This window comes from Metopolophium dirhodum, chromosome 9, assembly GCF_019925205.1.
Source record: "Metopolophium dirhodum isolate CAU chromosome 9, ASM1992520v1, whole genome shotgun sequence".
Classification (NCBI taxonomy): domain Eukaryota; kingdom Metazoa; phylum Arthropoda; class Insecta; order Hemiptera; family Aphididae; genus Metopolophium; species Metopolophium dirhodum.
Genome location: NC_083568.1, coordinates 8,555,839 through 8,578,904, shown reverse-complemented (window position 1 = coordinate 8,578,904; position 23,066 = coordinate 8,555,839). Strand labels below are relative to the sequence as shown.

At 31.4% G+C, this 23,066-nt stretch overlaps 1 protein-coding gene across 2 annotated transcripts in view; it reads right to left on the bottom strand.

The window, feature by feature from the left end:
- The window catches only part of LOC132952202 (uncharacterized), a 132,345-nt gene that overhangs the window by 34,705 nt on the left and 74,574 nt on the right, over nucleotides 1–23,066 (bottom strand). For both annotated transcript variants that reach the window (XM_061024405.1, XM_061024406.1), the window contains one exon: nucleotides 2,542–2,568. In XM_061024405.1, the coding sequence (XP_060880388.1) occupies nucleotides 2,542–2,568 (27 nt within the window). The remainder of the gene's footprint in view (nucleotides 1–2,541; nucleotides 2,569–23,066) is intronic.

The following is a 23,066-nucleotide window of genomic DNA, read 5'->3' as shown; positions in this document are numbered from 1 at the left end:
TTTGATGACGTTTTAGATAATTAAGCTTAGTAATTACTATCTATAACTACTATAACTATTTAAATCGCGGTGTTTATTCTAGTATTATGATTTAAAAAGTTATCCTTTGTTGTTATTTACGATTACCTACTTTTTTTTGTAAATAGCTACTGTGTTACTACTCTAGCTAATGACGTAGAGAGGTAAATAATATTTCATATTATGCTAAGTTATAACTAATAAGTTATGTCTTAAGTTTAAGAAAGTATTCATTTATATTATCTGTTTGAATAAAAAATATTATCATTATATTATTCCATGAAAAAGTGTCAATATAAATTTCAATTTTGAACGTTTGTGTAGCCGTGTAGGTATATATAAATCTTAATAGGTTTTATGTTATAGATGCCTGATCAAAAACCAAACTAAATAAAATTTTAAATATAATTTTTTTCCGGTATAAATGATAGGATAATATTTTTTCTCCGTGATATAGGTACTGATTACTGATATGCATTGTATATAGTAATGACTAATGAGTTATAAGTTATAACGAAGTTATATACATTTAAGTCGTTTTCAGTTGTAACATAAAAATTATAAATCGTCAAATACAGTTTATAGGTGCCTATACTTCAAACAAGGTAAAAGTAGGTATGGATATTATGTGTTAATTTACGTTTGCCAATTAATTTTATATGTAATCTAAAAAAATCTAAACGTCATGCTTGTGTCAAGTGTATATTATTAGGTTAAATATTAAGTTGTATCAAATATATTGTGTAGTGTATAAAAGCTAAACAGTATATATAGTTAATATTATATGTAAACATTATTGACATATGTATTGGGGATAATAACAAATTAAATCAAAGATAATTGTTTTTTAACCCGCGACCTGCGTCATAGAAATCCCCAATTGAAAGTTTAAGTGTTCAGATTTAACGGATTTGTAATTCCCCACGAGAAATAACATAAATACGTTTGCGTTATGTTTTAATGTACATGATAATATATACTTAATAATAAACTGATTATTAAAAATATGTTTGTAAACACGTCGGATACAACCAAAAACATTACGAGGCATAATTTATGAATACATTAGATTATAAGCAGTGGCGCAACTAGACAAACTGGGATTCCAATGTAATTTCAGTTAATGAAGGAGCCTTAATTTATGTTTTTATTAGTCTTCCACGCTCATCCTATAGTAAAAAAAACATTTGTGGTCGATCAATTGTCGATTAATAAGATTCTAATACTATAATTTCATGATACAAATCAATATACACACATTTTTTCAAATTGAAGAAGTATATAGTATTTAATTGTTAAGTTTTAACTTTGTATTAATATATCATATACATAGACACATTGTATGCGCTACTATTAAATTTTAATCAGTATACCTATTACCTAAACATATTTTATTTACATTTTAAAGATTTTTTTGTTGAAATAATTTTTTGATTTGTATACGTAAAAAAGGTATTTATAGTATATTATACGCCGGATACCCATGAATTATTTAACCAATACATCAGTGACTATTCACTATCTATAGAATAGCACACTAATTCAGATCTCAGATAGTAGATAATATACTCGTCTTTGTATGTTATACATTTCCACATTGTGCCCTTGATAATTTTGATTTTTCGTTTAATAACATTTAACGTATTGGATTGTATTTCGTGACCTTTTTTTTTCATATACCTATCAAAATATTGTGATTTGTTGTGAAATTTGTAATCAAATATGAAAATAAGCTATTACTGGTTTGGCCTGCAGAACCCCCTCGTGTCAGTTAATTATGGATGCCCCCGTGATCGAATCAACCCCTCCCGGTAGTTGCAGCAGTTGCGCCACTGACATTATAAAGTCAGCTACTTACAAATAAATTGGTATATTTATAAAACTTTATTTTAATTTTTACTTTTTAGTAAAGAACTTCATTCATTAATCTTATATATTTAATTTAAATTGTATATACAACTATTCAAATAGTCTAAAATATTGTAAAATAAAAATAATTGTGCTATTAAATTTTTATTACATTTATACAATGTGATGCAATGATACATAGTTGATTATTATGTTTACTTAACCAAATCAGAAGACAAATATACAGTTAATGATAGATATAATTGAGAAGAATTGAGAAGATTTAGCATAAAAATATTATTTACATTCATTTTTATTTTTCAAGATTTAACTTTTGTTTAAATAATGAAAAACTAATTAACTAGGTTAGGTAAAAAACTTGTTTACATCTATAAATTCACGTCATGTAGACTGAATTATGTAACATTTCTATACAAATTTGTTTTTATTAAAAATATTTGTTTAATATTGTAAAACGATTCATGCATCAAAACTATTGATCACATATTATTAGGTATATCAAATATCGTTGTATAGGAATAATAATTTTTAGTACTTATACGAATATTTGTTATATAATATAGTTTTAGATACTAAATATAATAATATAATATACCAAATTAATGTTAACATATTATTGGTTATTTAACAAGTATGATAATGTTTGTGACTTACCGACATGTTCGGAAGAGTATTCTGGATCTAAAAATAAAAAATAAAAAATAATTAAAATAGATAAATATTATCTTTTACTAATAGGTAATTAAATAAATTGAACAATATTTATTTACACAATTATTGTTATGATTATTATTACCGGGATAATAATAATAATAATAATAATAATTTCTAAAATTTTTCCCTAGTATCAGTACTACCTACATGAAACGAATATTTTGCAAAATGTTATTAACTGTACAAAAATATATTATATTTAATGTTTGACATATTTTTCAGACTACAATAGATTATCGTTATGCTTTAGTAATGCATATAATGATAATCAGTGTAACGTAACTAGAATGATTACTACGGAAGTTGTAACGATGGTAGGTAGTTATTATAGGTACTATGCGATGTTTTGCATATATGAATTTACATTTTAAATAAATTTCAAATATTAGAGTTTTAGACGTGTCTTATTATTTTAGAGTACAGCGTGGAAGCTGTTTTATTATATTAAATTTATATTTCTTTAAAAAAAAAAAAATACCAACACAAATATTGCATTTAATTGTAAATATTGCGTACAGTCTTCAGTACTTATACTTAATAGTTTATGGTACATAATATATTTGTGCAAATGCGCAATTATCTGAATTTTTTGTTGAGACTGAAATACCGAACACATAGTATTGATAAAAGAAAATTCACTGGGCACCTCCTCATATTCATCAAAATCAAAACATACTTTTGTTCAAGTATAGTTTGATAGTTAGTTAATAATTGTTAGTACCACATTTTTTTTTATATAAAAGACAATAATTATTCACAATTATTGTAATTTAACATAGTCCGTGACTCCGTGTCATATAGACTTTTAATCGTATTAATCTATGCTCCGTGTTTCACTTATCAGGAATACAATATAGGTTAGGTTGCAAATACAATTTTAAATACATTTTTATATTTTATTAATGATTATTCACTGTATTTTCTAAATTGCTGAAGAAATGATAAATTAAGTACCAGCTGTATGATTTTTTTTTTTGGGCGGGGGGTGGTGGACTACGTCTCTCCAAGCACTCCTATGTAGATATCTATATCAGTATGACATTTTATGATATTATGTTATCAATATAATATATATCATAACAAAATTATTAGGTATACGTACTATAAAATCTACCTAGTCTTTTATCTTTTCATAGGGACACCTTTAAGTTTATTTTATAAGGCGATGTGGAGAATAGGACATAAATAATAAATGTATTTACACCTCACGAGAATCGAGAGCCAATATATTTTTTTTGTTTTCTATATGGACATAATATTGTGTTGTAATGTAATCAGTGGCTAGTATAGGTAAACACTGGTAGAAATGATTCTTATCCATCTTTTTTGACATATTTCCCTTTTGCGGTAGAAAAACAATACCAAAATAGTAATAGTCCTTTAAACTCTTTTTTCTCTCAAATTTGTTGTCAGTTTCCGAGAACCATTTCTTTATATTCCATCCCCCGACCGGCGACCACGCTATATAGATACCGACCATTCCTGAATGAAATCGTTTGATCGATGGAAATATAGTGAAACTTTAAATTATTAAAGCTGAAAAGCTAACAAGCTAATTAGCACATAACTCATTTGCTCACTTGCTATACTTTAATACTGTTATTTGTTTTACAAATATTAAATTGACACAAAAAATTCCAATTTATAACTAATATAAGTAGTCAGATATGATTTGTTAATATTAATAATATTACCTATTATATACACATTACACATGGTCACATGGAGGTACTTCTTATAGACGCGCACATTTCACTTTGTACTGTTTGCTTAGTCTTAGTACATTAGATTTAATGTCATTGTCAATATTAAAATAATAGGTACAATTTATAACGCATTTATAATAAAAAAAAAATTAATTCGTCAAGTGCATAAAATTATTTTTTTCGAGATGCATTTAGAGTTTTATTATCTAAAACCGTAGAGATTAATAGACTCCAAGACTCAAGTGACAAGTGGTAGGCTAGGTACACGTCAGAATGGCATCATATTTCATAAATACATATTAGTTATATCCTAGTACAATAGGGATTATTTTTTAATGACATATTTCGGGACGAAATAAAAAAAGTCATAAAAATTTTGATTTGACCAAATAACGCGGTGTTAGATACTGCAGTGAAACCTCTGTTTGCCGATAAATTTTAATTCCCGCATGGCCGTAGGTATGGTGTCCACGCTAGACATTATAATAGAGAGGTTTCACTATAATTCTTTATTATTAAATGATTAGGTATGGCAGGTGTATAGAGTAGGACAGGCGGATAGTTTAATCTCGTGTCCTATACCATAGACGTATAACACTGACAAACAAAAATACGTAAATTAAATAATATAATACGTATAATGCTATTATGGGCGTATATAGGTGATTTATGCTTTACGCACCGTTACGAGCCAATGCACAAATGCACAATCACTACAATAATATATTATGATTATGTTATATAGCATTTAATACAAATGTATTTCATTACAAGCGAATATAATATGTATATCAAGTTCTACACGATACGACGTCATATACAGGCAGGATATCGCTTGTATGTATGTATTATTATTATTATTATTATATTGTACCTATGTGAAAAATAACCTCGAGTGGAATAAAATAATAATAATACTGTAGTTGTGATTATAATAAATACAACGCATATATAATATGAAATAAATATACCGCAGCATCCATCAGATGTTATATGCGTCGTCACAAAGGTGTATGTATAATATTATACAGGCGAATATACCTGTACATGCGTGGCTTATTATTGTAAGTAGGTAGATATATACCAAAATATAAGTTTACATAATATATTTCATCGGAGATATTGTATATTCGTGAAAAATACGAGCGTGCAGACCGGAGGTTTTACGTTTCTGTAAATATTTTTAGTATCTCGTTGTACACTATATAGGTGTATACCTAGCTACTAGCTGGTGTATTATATTATGACATATTTTTTTATCATTCGGCGGTTTCCAATATTGAATATTATTATACGTATTACAATAATAATATAGTCGCGGCCGGAGAAGTGCGCCGCGGCGTCGCGTACACTGCACAAACGACGTGTACGCGTATATTATTACAATAACAAAATAAAATATTATATTATAATATAATATGGGTCCGATGAAAATGTATCGCATGGATACTGCACGCGAATGTCACCGCGGGTACCGTCATTATAACCTAACCTGCGAACAGAGGTATACGCGCGTATACCCAAGTATATATATTGATGCCAAGGGCACGAAATAATAATAATCGGTAACTCGATTAAATTCAAATCTCCAAGAGACTTGAAGAAAGCCCGCCCGGCGTTGTGACACCGTCGCTCGTACAATATATTATAATATTATTACAATATATGCGAACGATTGATGCCGTCCGTGCACCACGTTTAGTATACCTATTGCCTGTATAAGCCGCAGAAAATATTATGTATATCATTATCTGCGTTCTGTATAGTCGCACGTATAATGTGTATATTATAGGTAGGTACGCGATTCGCTGGCAAATAGGGACGCCGTTTTATATCGCGGTTACGCAATATTCAAACTAGGTAGGTGCACGCGTGTTTTAATATTATATTATATTATATTATATGATATACGCTAACGTTATAAGGCTTTCAAGAACACCGCAAACGCGCGGGGGAGAGAGAATAATAAATTGCGATATATACCTTATACGCAGTCGACGAAATTTTACATAACGTCATCGCGTATATACCAATAAACGATCGAATGTTATACCACGCGTACCTATATAGTCATCGTCGGTGTGCCATATAATATACGTAGGTAACGACACTATCGATCCCGGGTATAAAGGCATCGAGAGGAATTTAAAAGAAATTCCCGATATCGAGTCCAGAGATGAAAACATAATATATAATTTTATTTTATATTATAATATTATATGTTATTTAAACGATTTCTGTCGGTCCAGTTAAACCTAGGAAAGGTCTCGTGTTCAGAAAAAAAAAATTGGAAAATCTCATAACATTAAAAACGTTTATATAGAAATACCGAAGGAATTCCTTAGAGATAAAACAGCAACATATAATATATTGTAGTAAGTAAATACTCATCTGTTGAGGTCAAAGATAATATATAATAATGGAGCAAACACGGTTGGACAAAAGTACAAAACCATGTGGTACACTGGTACAGTAAGTTTTCAGAAAGTCCGAGAGCTTTTTTTTGTTGCGTGCACTGTTCTTAGCCTTAACTTTCTTATTGGAGATATATATAATAATTATGTAAGTGCTACGACTTTTTCGGTGTACAGTGCAAAGACTTCACCATTTCTTCTACTTCTACTGAAATATGAACAATTCTTCTGAAGTTCGTTAATTTTAAGTCATAGACCTATAAATCTCTCTTTTATAGGTCTATATGTTTCAAATACATTAATTTATGAATAGTAAAAAGTATAAGTATTTTAAAGGCAATTGTAAGTATAAATTAATGTTAGGGCTCGATAGTTATTTTCGCACGGGGCCTTGCAATTATTTTTAAGGACGGCACTGTAGGATTACATACTAGACCCCTACCTATTATATGAAACAATTATTATATTATTGCCGACTGCATAATATGTACCTATATACGTTCTAATTTCTAATACGTTGACGCGTTTTACGAAACATATAATAATAACGGCAATGTCGTAATGATCTAATCTTCTTTCTCGATTTCGATATTGTTGGTAATCTGCACGGTAATTGTCTTGGGACACATAGACACATTATAAAACGTAGGCGTACTCATAGGTAATAGGTATCTGCAGGTGTCGTATAGCCAGGATTTTGTGCCGGTTAGCACACCGCTCGTTTATTACGTTATCAAATACATATTATTATAATGGTCTAGCTGCAGCTAGTATCCTGCCGGATGTGTTTGAAAATAGTAGAAACTTTTGTAAATCTTTTCCATGTTTTTTATTCGACTTACATGGGCAAACAATATAATTTCGCCAGTATAGGTAACAATGACATAATGGATATTTATACACATATGCATATACTGCAGGTAAAATTAAATAAATGATGTAATAATAATAATGAGATATTAATTATTGTATACGTAGGTAATATTACAGATAAGTGCAGGTGCTCGACTACACGGGCGCAGTATTGTGTAGTGTGATAACGGAGTTTCAGATATCACGTCATACAATAGTAGTGGTTGTAATGAATATGACGAAAAAAAAAACCACTTGTTAAAAAATCATTTTTTCGACCTGAGCTATTACATTTTTACCGGTAATATGCATAGAATAAAGGGAAGTATTTCAAATACACTTGTATCTTATATCTATAGTTTTACATAGTGTTTTTCTAATGTATTTCGTATCTTGTATTTCCACTCAATAATGTATTTAGTATTTTTAATGAAAACATAATCTTATAGTAAATACTAAATGCTTATCGAATTTTAATTTTCACTTTGCGCACAACCTAACCATTAATAAAGAAACTTTTCAATACAAGTTTGAAGTGTTCCTCGGGCCCGGCTGAACGAATGTTTTCAACGTCCTACTTAATTTATATCCCAATTCCCAACTAGGTCAAAACTTTTGGACCATCATTTTCAAGTTTAGTAATTTTGAAAGGCAATTCGTCAATTTATTCGTCAAAGTTACTAATTTTATTAATAATATTAATATAGTTAATTACTACCTACATAGGTAATAATTATAATTACATATTCATAAATATCAAAAAAAAATTATATAGCTTCCTTCTTTAAAAATAATATGATCTATTGTATAGCCGTATAGGTATTTATTCGATGAAAATTTATGTATTTTGCGTTCATTCAAATAATTATTTAAATACAATTTCAAAAGTATTTTGGTCATCCCTGCAGTACATAATATATAATAATATAATATGTAGAATTTTCAATGAAATTGAAACACATGTATACAACATATATAAGTACGAATTTATATAATTCATTCTCGTCAATGTGTTCGTGAGTAAATTGCAGAATACCGTATAATATAATATTAGATATTATTATTATACTTATGTGCGAAGGAAAGAAAAAATTAACTGTAATTTTTATATCGACGCCGTGGGAGGGCATAAAGCACGTGCCCCTAGTGTCCTCTCCTGCAGGCTGCTATGACACTGCTGAATATAATATACAAAACATATATAATATAATATACATTATATACATATATCATAATATGATACGTTCTATCTTATTTCTGTTTCATCGTAATTGCACGTTCCTCGGCTCTTGTATACAATTTATCGAGATCATTAAACAATTGTTAATATTAATCTGACGTGTACCTACGTTACAATAATTTATAATCAAGGCGTTATAATTTTTCATCGCCTCGGCGCTGCGGTGAAGTAAAATAATATAGTAATTACGCACGTGTTATTAGAGTACTGCAAATTATAAAATACATAATGTAACTATTTTATAATAACTATCTACCTAAATGTATACTACATATATATATATATATAGGGTATCTATTGTCGTGTCAGGTTTCCAAAAAAAAAAATATATATATAACATAGTTTTCGTGTGATTTAAAAAATTTAATTGCAAAATAAATCCAATTTAAAGGTTTATTATTTTCCAAAAAAAAAAAAAAATGAAATGTCAAATTATATATAGTACAATAAATTAAGTATTTATGGAGTTAACATGCAGTTTGAATTATTAATACATATAGTTTGTATTTTGTTTGAAATTCGAAAAGTTATGCAAAACTCAATATTCGAATTAATTTAGGAAAATAAATAATTTAACTTGTAATTTTCAGGCAAACAAATTGTCAGATACGTAAGCATTTTAAATAGGTAACGCAGAAAAAAAAAATTACGGGTTTAAATTAGACAAAAAAAAAATTTATATAAATGTGGCCATCCTATATATAGAAATAATTTATTTAATAACAACGAATTAAAAAAGAATGGTTTTGAAAATACACGGTAAGACGCATTGAATAAAAAAAAACCCATATTTTTAATTGGATTATAGGTGTATAATAGGGAAAACTGATTAAAAAAAACAAAATATACTCACTATTGCAATTCGTATCATGATATAATATTATATAGCTTCGAGCTCCCCAGTATATACATGGTGACTATAACCTAGGTATATTATGATATTCTAAGCAGGTACTTACAAGTTACAAGGTATACGCATTTAATTTACACGTGTATAGGTTATAGGTAATTACCGAACATATTATACCTACGTAGTTTGAAAACGATATTTGTTGCACTTTGCAAATACATAAACGTGTTTATTTCCTCAATATAACGTCGTCTTCTATGCACATTGGAATAATATAATAATTATAATATAGTAAAGAGCCATTGCATCGCCGTATACAAGTTGGTTTGTGCTAGCAACCAATGGAGTGAATCCGCTAACATCAGATTGCAGTCCACAATACAAAATTTATAAGTTTAGGTGCCTATATATAACCTTAAAAAATTCAAATGAAAAAGAATCGAAAAAGAATTTCAAAATAATATATTGAATGTAATTTCATTATAATATTAATTATAACACAGACTATAATACGAGCTCGTGGACAGGAAATATTGCACAACGCAACAAACGAAATACGCGTATTTTCAAAACATTTTAGCTTGGTATTTTTTTTTTTATTATTATTTAAAAATTAGGCGATTTCATACCATTGTCTGGTCGGACAAAAATGTCCTTGACTCTCGAGCGTTTGCCGAAACAATGTCGTGATGCATTAGTCATACACACATATATTCGGATTGGAAACGATAAACGGGGGATCGGTCAAATTGTGTTCCCGAGTCCCGCGACGCGTTTTTTCGGGTTTGGCCGCGTGTGAATTGACGTTACGAAAGTGCGCCGGTCAATAAAAATTACGAATTCTGCCGAAGTGTCGCCCGCGGATCGTCTGCAGACGTGTCCCAGCACCAACAATAGGCAAATGTGCTTAGCGAGAACCGATGATCACATATTATTATATCATATACTATTATTACTATACAACTGATTATACACGCCGCAGAAGTTTTTTACCACCGCAGTCGTTATGATTCCGGTCGCGCGTTTTATGGCTATAAAATATGTACCTATACCTATACCTACCGCATAATCCTAATCAACGGTTTCCGTCGTCTTTAAATCGTATTCCGAGCACAGAGCACTGCAGTGTCTTGGGTGCCGCGGACAATGGTATAATAATACGTATATTATATTATTATACGTGTATACGATGCGATGACCACGGTAACACGACCCACCCGAGTGCTTTCAGGACGTGCGGTGGCGATCGAGGAACAAATAGCCCGGGCCCAAAACCTTAAACGTCGTGTAGTGTACGCGTGACCCAACAGCGGATATCCGGACTAGGAGCCAGGAGGTATCGATAGCCCTATCTCGCCCACACAATGTCGCCCGTATATAGTATAGTGGATTTCAATCAACATTTTATAAATAAATTAAAATCCCGAGAATGAAGAGACAAAGTAGGCCGTCGAATAGATTTTTATATACTGTGGTTAAAAAAAAAACAATAATTTATGACTCCTGACAGCACATAATATAATTATAATAAGATGAATTGTTTGTTGCAGTGCGCCCACTGATATGGATATCCGACGCAGCTACAGCGTTTTGATGGTCGCGTCTTCGTCGCCAAACTAGTCTTGTGGTACACGAGTGCTATTAAAACAGCATCTATAATATCCGATGGTAGAAATGGGCAGGGGGATGCCAACCCGCCGAGCTATTGGTCCACCTTTAGGGATGACGTATGCTGTGTGTGTGGGAGGGGTTGTTAAAATTATGCAACTGTTTGACAGCTGCGTTTCAGGGAGAAACTTGATGTGTGAATTGGACCAAGATATTATAACTTTAAATTATTATTGGACATGGATGATGGGTATGACATACATTTTAACTGGGTCAAATGATTTTATTTTTAATAATAATTATTATTAAACATAAATTGAGAAGACACCGCAAATCACGACTAGGGAACGATTGCCATTGACTTCCAAAAAGGTCAGGTTAGGTAAGGTAAGGGCGATGATGCCTAGATAGTAAATAAAATATATAGAATAATATGTTACGTAGAAATTATTTTAATTTGGTACAATTTCTAAATTCAAATCAAACATATTTCACTTTTGCAGGCTACAAAAATATGCGAATGACCTTTCTGCTCCAAAGAACAATGGATTAAGCTCCATCAGCATAATATTTATTTACCAGTGATATTTACTCGGTATAAACATGACATACCTAGGGAATGTAATATTATATAGATATACCCACCTAATAAAAATATCGTATTATTTTCTCTTAGTGAAATACGATAGTCGTTATTATAGTTTTGTATTATTATAATGTATGTGGGTAGTTAATTTATAATATTAATTTATTATTAATTAGTATACTATCATACCTATCTAACCCATCAATAGGTATAGATTGTCGATAACTTTTTAGTCGAATATTAACCATATTTATTATACCATGTAAGTCATGTTAAAATGTATTGTGTATCCACCCCGGCCCCATCCACAACTTGTTCTAAGCCACTTGGAACACTGACAATTTAATTTACTTTTATATAATATATATTATGCATGACATAAGCCAAAAGGTATATAATATACGGATTTCGTAGACCGGCGTTCTAACTATGTGTATATAAGTAATATGTACATATAGTATAGAACCTATATCCTATACATAGTAATTAGTATATACAGGTATACCATAGAATACCACGCCCACATATATCTACTCATATATACTTATATATCATATACTTTTGTGTTCACAGTAATAATATAATAAATACCTACGATAAATAGGTGCATAAAGAAGTGCCTACGCGGTTATTATGATGCATATTATACGTGTATATAGTACCTATGCCGAGTGTCTCTATATTATATACTACGACACATTGTTTCCGACAACCAAAGTCCATTCATTGGAAATTATATCGCAATCGAGACCGGATTTCGTCTTCTATGTAGCCGGCTGCAGCGGCGCTATTTTGCGCGTTTTTTAATTTATATAATCGTAATACATTATGCAGAGGGGAAACCGACGGCCGTGCGAACTTGGACCGGTCGTCGTTACGCAACGCCACGGTTAGAGTTTGCAAAAAAAAATTCGCATGTGATGCGTAATAATAATAATAGTTATATATTATAATTTATAACATCATAGTCGTATATTATCGTCGGTTTGGCGAGCGCGTTGCAAATGTTTTAATAATAACATTATATACGCGAATTATTTTTTTTTCGAATAAAGTTTTGGTTTCGTTCCCTGCGCTAACAATGGCGACACCAGTATGTAGGCACCTATAAGCGCATGCAGCCGTACACGATATTATTATTATTATTATTATTATAATAATGTACAGTTGGCGGTTTATCGTTTCTTTTTTATTTCCATAGTCGTTGGTTTTCGAACAACCACATCGGCGAAAATGGCACGTGCCATATTATTATGTATAATTATATAATGGGTATATATACAGCGCGGTGCTGTTTTTCGTTAATTCGGTCGATGCCGGTGCGTTTTTAAAATAAATAATCAAAAGACTAAGTTATTTAGTGTTTTTATTCCAATAGTTTTTCATCCAAACGCCATATTTTTTTTTTTTGCATATTTATCCAATCTTTTAGCATTTTTTCTTAAGTGGTTTTTTTTTTTTTTTTTTTTTCGAACGACAACAGAATATGCTTGTAAACATTTCGGCGTATGTCGATACTTTACGATAAGGGCACATAATATTATTATAACGAATATCAAACTAATAGTTTTTTCTTTATAAACGATTAAAGCTTAGACGCGTGCAGCTGTACCGCCTTTATCCTGTCACTTCACACATCCTCTCACAACATAAACTTTGAATGTTATTACGAATAAAAAAAAGTTGTGAGTGCAATATTCGTAATCGTTTGTTGACATATTACGATAAAACAAATTCTACCCCGGAATGTATGAAGTTAAAAGAATATGAATTTTCGGTAAGACAAAAAATAGTAAGAATAAACTTGAAAAATGTGCCAATTAAAAAAAATAATTATGCGTTGGATAATGGATAGATACTTCTAAGCGAACTGACGAGCATTTTTTTCCAAAGTAAAACAAGAAATTTAAGATTACCATTGATATTGTACTGTTTTCCACTAAAAATCCGTCTCCAAAAACGAAAAAAAATCGATTCACGATTAGGCTACGAAATGTAAATGTTTAAAAAGATCTTCAGCTAAATAGTGTTTGGAAATCATGTATAATACAACAAATACAAAGTATAACAATATTATGTGTGTGTACTGTGTATACAACTGAACCACATTAAAACAATATTATAACCGTTGGGTATATAATTTCATATACGTATTACAACTAACAGATATCTATTTCATTATTAAATAATAATTGGATTAACAAAAAAAAAAAAATGTATTTTATCACAGTTAAGTATAATTTAACCTTAACAGTTTTTAAATATATTAAAATGTAACGATAAAAGTGTACAAAAGTCAAACAAATGAACAATTAAATCATTAAGTATTTAAAAATCACATCATAATTAAAAGAAATCGTTTACTTAAATTATCATATACCTATTTATGTATATCGACGGTTGTCGCTGCAGTGCAGTCGTATTATTGTACGGTCTTGACGATTATTTACAAATTTCAAAGCACTATTATACGTAGTAATACTTGGCACATTATACACATTGGCTCAAAATTAAAAACAATGGTTCCCAAAGTATCTTCAACGGAAACGAACCGTGATCAATTCACATTATTTCGGTGAAAAATAAACGCCCTGTATACTGCCCACGTCATCCGCCCTTTTACCGTCTTACTTATATGTTGTAGAAGGTACGATACTACCTAACTCAGCGACAATAGTTATCAATAAGATACTGGAGGGCCGAAGCCGCCAATTTTTTTGGTTAGTGTCGTGATCACGGATTGTGCAATGAGTAACTCCCGCCCCCAATCAATAATCATGACGTATAAAATATACAATAATGGCTCACTATATATAGGTACTGTATACACTCGTTATTAATTGAGAACAATATAATTAACCATAAATGTCAAATGGCCTAAATTATGAGGGTGCTAATTTAAAAACTAGTAATAAAAAAAAAACCAAGTCCTCCCCACAAAATACGACCGTACAGCAGTGCATACGACCATATACATATACACCTATACATATAGTAGGTAACAACGCGATAACGATTTTTTTCTAAAGGCACGCAATGATATAATACATATTATGTATATTATATTACAAGACATATATATAGGTGGTAATGTGGTATATATACGTATACCTATATAATCTATATATCTACTGCAGTAGGCGTATTTAAAATTATAACAACCGCGCGAGAAGCAAACCTCGCGACCGCTATGATCATAATATAATATATTTATACAATACACGCGGAGATGGACAAGTTATAACGAAGAAAACGAAGTATGAACTCGAGTAAGCTGAGTTCGATCGACGTTAAGATCGTTAAATTCTAAGTAGTAAGCAAACAGTATATTTAACTCTAAAAGTTTAAAAGTTAGATAATACAATGGAGAAAAATACTCAACTTAACTCGGTTCAAAAAAAAAATTATTACATTTTTTTTTTAATTAACACTTGGGCCACACACATACCTATAGTGATATTGTGTTACTTTAACATTTTTAACTTTAGACATTATTATTTACTTTAAAATTAATTCCATACTATGCCTTTTTACTGCACATCATATACCTACTATTGCTGTAATGTTTTATGCAATTACACGTTTGTGTCAACAAAATGTTTAAACCAAGGAATGTTTATTTGTTCGTTTGTATTTAACACCAATGTATTATAACGACTAGATCAAAAAATAAAGTCGTTTTAACTATACGCTGCTGGTTCTTATAATATAATATAAACACGATTTTAATTAATTTATGACTTTTCAATTTGACTAGTTAAATTAAAAACATCTATAAAAATAACATAGCTTTAACTTTTTAGCTATGGTTAATGCCCATCTTGGTATACACAGTGAAACTTTCATGTAACGAAGTAACGAACTTTCATTATTGTTGCTAGTTGAGACTTAGTAACACGGAAGTTTTACAGTATTATGTGTACTATAAAGCGATTAACGTTATTGTATTGTCTGTTTAAGACCTAATAATTTTCCACCTGTTTCTGTAAGAGAATGCCAGCACAATATTTGTTTTCTCTCTCAGACCCACTCGCAACATTGATAAAACGCTTTCATTTAAAATAATTTTAAATTTTTTATGATTTTTGAGTAATCTTAGAGTAAAATCGCAAAAAATATAGAGGATAAAACTTTTGAGGGTATGAAATATCGGTTTTATATTTTTATTATTATTTGACTTTGTATTCGACGCATTCAAAATAATAAAACAATTTTGTACATTTATAAATGTTTAAATTGTCTTGATATAATATTTAGACAAATCGATGGATCATTTTATACACTCGAAAATATTATTCTCTGTCGTTTTTGTAATAGGTGATTCAACTTTAGGATTACTCAAAAACATAAAAAAAAAAAATGGTGAGTCTGCGCAAGTAAGTTTTGTCTGTGGGCCAGAGAGAGAAAATAACAAACAGTGCGCTGACATCATCTAAAGATATTGTATAGGTAGCATGTTTTTGTGCTGAACACGACATATTTTTTCTCACTGATTTTCTTTTATTGAAATTTTTCTGACCGTTACTGTTGCCGTGGCAACCAAACAATAACTACATTTATATCGATTAATTGTAACTATGGGTTGTATCGATTAATCGCCATTCGATTATATCGATTATTTTCTTGGCGATTTCGCGGAGCCTATATTTCGCGTTACATTTGCAATGACAACCAATAATAAATAAATTATATTATATTATTAATCGATTTTGCGTTACACAATAAACCATAATATTATCCTTTTGATAAATTAGTATTTTTTTTCGCGGTTTATTCTTTACCAGAACAGCGACCAACCCAAAAACCAGTGGCGTATTTAGGAATTTTTCTTGGAGGGGGTCCAGCACTCCAGCTTATAAACACATTCAGTGGGGGGGCTTCGCTACAGAATATAATATTTAAATACATATTCGATGTTTAAGTAGGTACATAGGTATTTTTGGGGTCTACGAACCCCATGGACCCCCCCCCCCCACACCGCAAATACGGCGGCACTGTCAAAAACATCTGATGTCATGAATTTTATGATCAGCGTATAGAAAATATCAAATCGCCATCGCTGACTATATTAATTCGTTATATCGTTTCCGCCTGTGTTCAATTCACGCGGCCAATCGTATGCAATATTATTCTAATCAATATTTCATTATTGTAATACCCATTCGGCTGTACCTTAATCGCCGAAATTCAGCGCATTTAATATAATAGTTTTCGATATTAAACTATAATAATACGGTAATGGTAATAACAACAAATAGCAACAGCAATAGGTAATAACAATAATTTAGAGTATAGTTAACGGCGTTGGCCGAAGGTTGAATTTTCATAATAATAATTAGAAGTCGCACTCGACCGCGAATATTTTTAACGTACTTTTTTTTCGCGGCACGTGTCGTCGTCGGTGGCGCATTGCAATTAAATTTATTTATAATAATAATATATTGTTTTTTTAAATTGCAATTTTATTATACTGACGCATCGGATTTGTATTCGGCGCCCGGACACATACCGACAACGCCATCTGTCGATCCGTCGGCGGTTCGTATGTTCGACGTTTGCTCTTCGTTCTCTGTCCGCCAGATAGCAGCACGCAAACCGATCGCCGCTTTCCTTTCGAACCCATTCATCCGCAACTCACTAAATTCTAATCCAAACGATTTTCCACCGTCCCGAAAACGTCGACCGGGCGTGCAATCCACCCAATCGACGATGAGTTTCGGGGAGGCACGCCGTGAATTTATTTATAAATCGGGGTGAAAAATATCCCGGATGGGTAGGTCAAGTAGGTGTATTACTTTGGCAGACGCTTTCCGTGTCTGAAATAGTTATAAACGCCTTTCAGGGGTAGATTTATAGATAAATAAACGGGACAGTGCATTTTTCGATTGGAAACCACTTGTTACTTCTCAGATTTTCTTAATAGTACATTATTATAAAAATCAAATCTGGAAAGTAAAATAATTTTATGAAGTTACCAGTGCCGGAGATTAACCATTCGGCAACATAAATCCGGGCTTACTCTTTGGAAAACCGCAAAACATATTATACTTAATTTGAAAAAACTTTTATTTTTTTTTGCAAGTCTATGAATTTGTACAATGAAGCGTAAAAAACAATGTGTACTTACTTATTAGTCATCATTATATTTATAATAAAGAAAATGCATAATATTTAAGATCATTTGTGTTGTGTGTTTGAGGGAGGGGAAGAATAATGAGTGCCTAGTGCCACAGACTACAGTCTCCAAATATCTTAACTCGGCACTGGAAGTAGCGTTATAAAAATAGAAATCTCCTATAAGCATTAGTGCGAGTGTGTGACTTAAGTTAATAATAAAAATTAAAGTTGTTAAGTAATAAATATAATTATTTAATCTGAAACTTTTCTAGACTTTATTTTCACAGAGGACGGCACAACAACATGTCTGTCTAGAACACCACTCATTTATTTGAACACATTGGTATTATACATGTATTATAATAATACCTACGGAAAATACGGAAACCTAACCTATGACTACGTATTGATTTTTTTTTAACGATAATCTTATTTTAAATTTAAAAAATACAGATCTATATATTATTATGTGTTATACTTTGTGTGACACGAGTGTTACACTTTAAATCAAAAATGTTTTTCTCCGTTTACCGTCAAATAATCGTTATAAAACTGCGGAGGCCCCTGACGCACCCCACTCGGCCTCCCCTATTCCCCCTAAATCCGGCCCCGATGCGTTCTATCCGTCCGGAAAGATCATTAAAAACGACACCTGCAAGCTGCAGCAGTTGGAACCGACGCAGTCGTCAAGACGAAAATATTATAAAAATAAAATAAAAACCGTGAAGTGAAGTAAACAACCGTTCATTATACAGTGTTGGACAGGTACCGAAACAAGAAGTTGGCTTTGGGTAGCTGGCGCGACTTTTTAAATATAGAAAAATGAAATTTATTATAACGCGTCGACGTACACGTTCAAGGTATTCAGCCGTTTCGTTTCACGGGCGTGTAATCAGGATCTGCAGTCACTAAATGCATACATCATTGTGTTGCCCTGCCATATATTAAAAACGTCAAAGCACACATTTGTATACAGCGCGATCGAATGCGTAAAAGGTAGGTGGTACACATATTATGGGTTTTCGAGTATTTTAAACGGCTTTTGGAGGCGGTAAAACGACCCTCGTCCGCGGGGTCTGGTTCAAGGTATTCAGCCGTTTCATTTCACGGGCGTGCAGTAATCAGGCACCAGATGCATATTATCGTGGTGCCCTGCCATATTATCAGTGGCGTAGTGGAGGGTACACGGGCGTGTACCCACCTTCTAATTTTATATTTATGCGTGTACCCTTATAAAAAATTGTGGTACGCATGTTAGGCGTAGCCCCCCGACGTTATTTTTTACAATGATTAAGGCGTGAACCCATAAACTTTTTTAGGACTACATCACTGCATATTATATTAAAAAGTTAAAACTGCACACATTTGTGTACAGCGCGAACGAATGCGTGAAAGGTATAGGTATGGGTTTTCAAGTTTTTAAACGGCTTTTCGAGATGGTAAAACGATCCTCGTCCGCGGCGGCATCTGTATATAAATTATAGAAATGCCTTTTCTCGGGAGAGGGACCAAGCCCGCCCCATTCACACCCCTGCACGTTTGGCGTTTGCGCTACCTTATGCCTATATATATACTATACTGGAACTCATAACATTGTATTGCATATTATTATCGGTGCTGTAAAGGGCATTTGAGTGCCTTTGTGCAGCGTTAAACATACAATCGGATACGTTTTTAAAAGCCGTTTTCGGATAAATCGAAGTTTCAAATACAATTTCCCGGTTCTGTACGAAAACGTGATATTGAATCTTTTTGTTTGTTGTTCACACGGCCCTTCTAATCGCTGCCTTTTTAAATCAATAATCTATACATGATAATCAATAATATCTATTAAATATCGGTACCTATATAGATACCTAATAAGTATAATATGACATTATAATATCGTTAATCAAAGACCTTGATGATCACTGCTTAGAAAATAATATTATAAATTACACACAGGCACACGATGAAAAAAAAATAACATTTATCACATACGATTCCATTTCAGACATTCAGACACAATCATTTTCTTTGTCCAACACGAGCTGCATAATGCACGCGTACCACGGTTGTGCGTGACCAATTCTGTATTCGTATTTAGATTAAAGTAACCTGCATTATTCTGCGTGTTTCGATGATTGTACTTCGCATAAATCGTTATTATGTTTTATAGAAATTCGACATTTTCGATTTAGAAACGTTCTGTATACGACTGCGCACGCATGACGTAGCGCGGCGTCCAAATGTTAAGTGCGCGTGACACTTTTCGGTTACGGAAATTTTAACTTATAAATGTCATGGGTGTTAAACTGGTAATTAACATATTTTTGTTCTAAGCTTCAGACGCTATGGAAAAATAAAAACAGTTTTATAAATAGCAATCTTATATTTCTTGCATTTCAATCGGAGAAGACTCGACGAAACGTCGTCGGATGCTACGTTATAGCAGGACGTCTCGACAACACATTCATTTTATTGTTTAAATTATTTAATTTGAGTATTATCATTGTAAGTATGTACGAACAGAGACTTAAATGCGTGAAACTTACCCGTTTTTTTTTTATTGCAATATACCTAACTATATTGTAGATACGGTCATACGGACACTTTCACAGGATATCTATATATAGGGATGACCTCGTAATAGTGCATTGCAACTAGCAGTCTTATATTATTTTTTAACTGTTGCACATACGTCAATTTTCTCGTGCTATTTAAAAAAAGTTACATATGGGTTAGGCCAAAATAAAAATGATCTATTAAATTAATTTTAAAAAAACAATTATAGAAGAACCTTTATAGAATAGAATAAACGTGAATTATTTAGTTATATAAAATATATTATACTACCTTGTAGTTATATCATATTATATGCTACTGCTGTTATCATAATAGGTAATCATTTCACCGTAATAGTTCAATATAAAAACAAAAATGTTATTCAATCCCAATGATAGATCAATGATTGATAATAGTGATTAGTGGGTACGTAACAATGTAACATTCGCTATTATTGTAATATTTTGTTTCGATCGCTTTTTATCGATTGATAATTATTTTACACTTTCGTTCACACCGTTTTGTATATAGTAAAACGACTCACAATAACTATACCTATCGTTTAAATATTAAAATACATTTTATCGGCAGATTATCGACGTTTTCTAATACATAACCATTTAAATTGTACTTAGTTGTCAACGACCAACGTAGACTGTGAATTGTGATACACACTTATACTTTCCATTTATGAAAAGTATAATATTAAGTTTACTAATTATAGACGTAACACAGATGTAAATAATATATGAATGATCAGATCACTAGTACCAATATAACTATTGAAAATATTTGTAATTAATAAATTAATCAAAATTCGGCGATTGAGTCTTAACGACTGTATGAATGTATGGTGTACAGGAAATAGTGTTGTTCGTTGTGTTATTATACGTAATAATTAATGGATATAGTAATATTATGTTATTATCTAAAAATATTTAATTGTTTTGTAATGAATATAATAATACCTACATTCATGGATGACAACTATTATAATATTAATAGTGTTGTGCTTGGAAACTTTTCCATTAGGCATCTAAACGTTTTATGCAGTACAATCATTATATAAATTAAGCCTAGAAAAATATATCCATTATGTGTACAAAACAATCATCGAGTATAAGAAGGTACCTACATAAATTCAAAAGATCAAAGAGTGACATAATATTATTTTGATTTTGTTTTCTTTAATACCCATTATATAGTGTTCGTGCTGTAAATAATGACTGAAAAGCATACTTTTATACATACGAACAAAACCGTCTGCACTGTATGGTTTTTTTTTCTACTATAGCTGAAAAAAATACATTGGCTAGTGCGTTTTCAGAAAGGTCAAAGGATTGATTTGATTTGTGCAGACCTTCTGCGAGAAACGATACTCTGCACAAGCTCGATCACGTCATGGCTGCAAAGGGAAATTGGCTTTTAGACATGTGATTTGTGATGTGGTTATTTCGCGGAGAAACGCGTACATATCATAAAAGTATAATGACGTGCTGGCACAGAGATTGGCTATTTTCGAGGAGTAGGTACCTTACTATATGTATGTAGGTACTATACATTTTCGCTTTCTACTGGGAATAATCCATAATTGATTCGAACGAGAGCGAATTTTTCTACAGTATAACATCGACCCGAGGTTAATATATTATTAATTATAAATATTGTGTTGTTTTACGGCGAGCGTCAGTCGTGGTGTAATGAACTTTGGTGTATGTACTTGGGTATAACATTATATTATTCTGCCATTAAATGTGTAATGTGTGTAGTACACTCGTCGATCGGTTATCATTAAAAGTGCTGAGCGCGTTTTAAATCCGTTCCCGTCGGATCGATCTGTAAAATAGTCATTACAGAGGTATGAAAACCCGTTGTATCTCGGCGGGGTTGACGTACCGCGATTATTTATTTATGTCGCGTTTAACGGGTCAAGTGCTTTATAAATTATACAGATAGCGACATATTATTTAGAAGAATAGGATAATACAGCAGTTCGGTGATATTATAGCGGACAAACTATACGCCGCGATGACAAAAACAAAAAAATCAAATAATAATGAGGCAATAACTACTACAGGCATACAACATTAATAATCAGACACCATTATTATTTCTTAGAAACACTCATAGTTACATGGTACTTAAAGCTATCGCGAGTAAATAAAAAAAAATGATTACAAAAATAGTAGAAATCGTACGTATATATTAGTTAAATTTAAAGATCGAGGGGGAAAATAATCAGCATCGTACTTTTTCATAATAATAATAATATAGTAGAACATAGTAAGAATTGAGAAATAATAATAACTTCTTGCTTCTTACTAGAAAAATATGATGGAACATAACTCGATATTATGGCCATAATATAAATTAAAAACAAAAACAATTTTCGCTAAATGCCTTCTGGCGAGCAATGCTGGACTTTATTGAACTCTGGAAAATATCACTATCTTTATAATACACACAGGTATATTAGAAATAAATATTATTCTTTTGAAAAACTCATATTCACAGTTTTAAAGTCTTTGCTGTAAGTTGGGAAATTCTA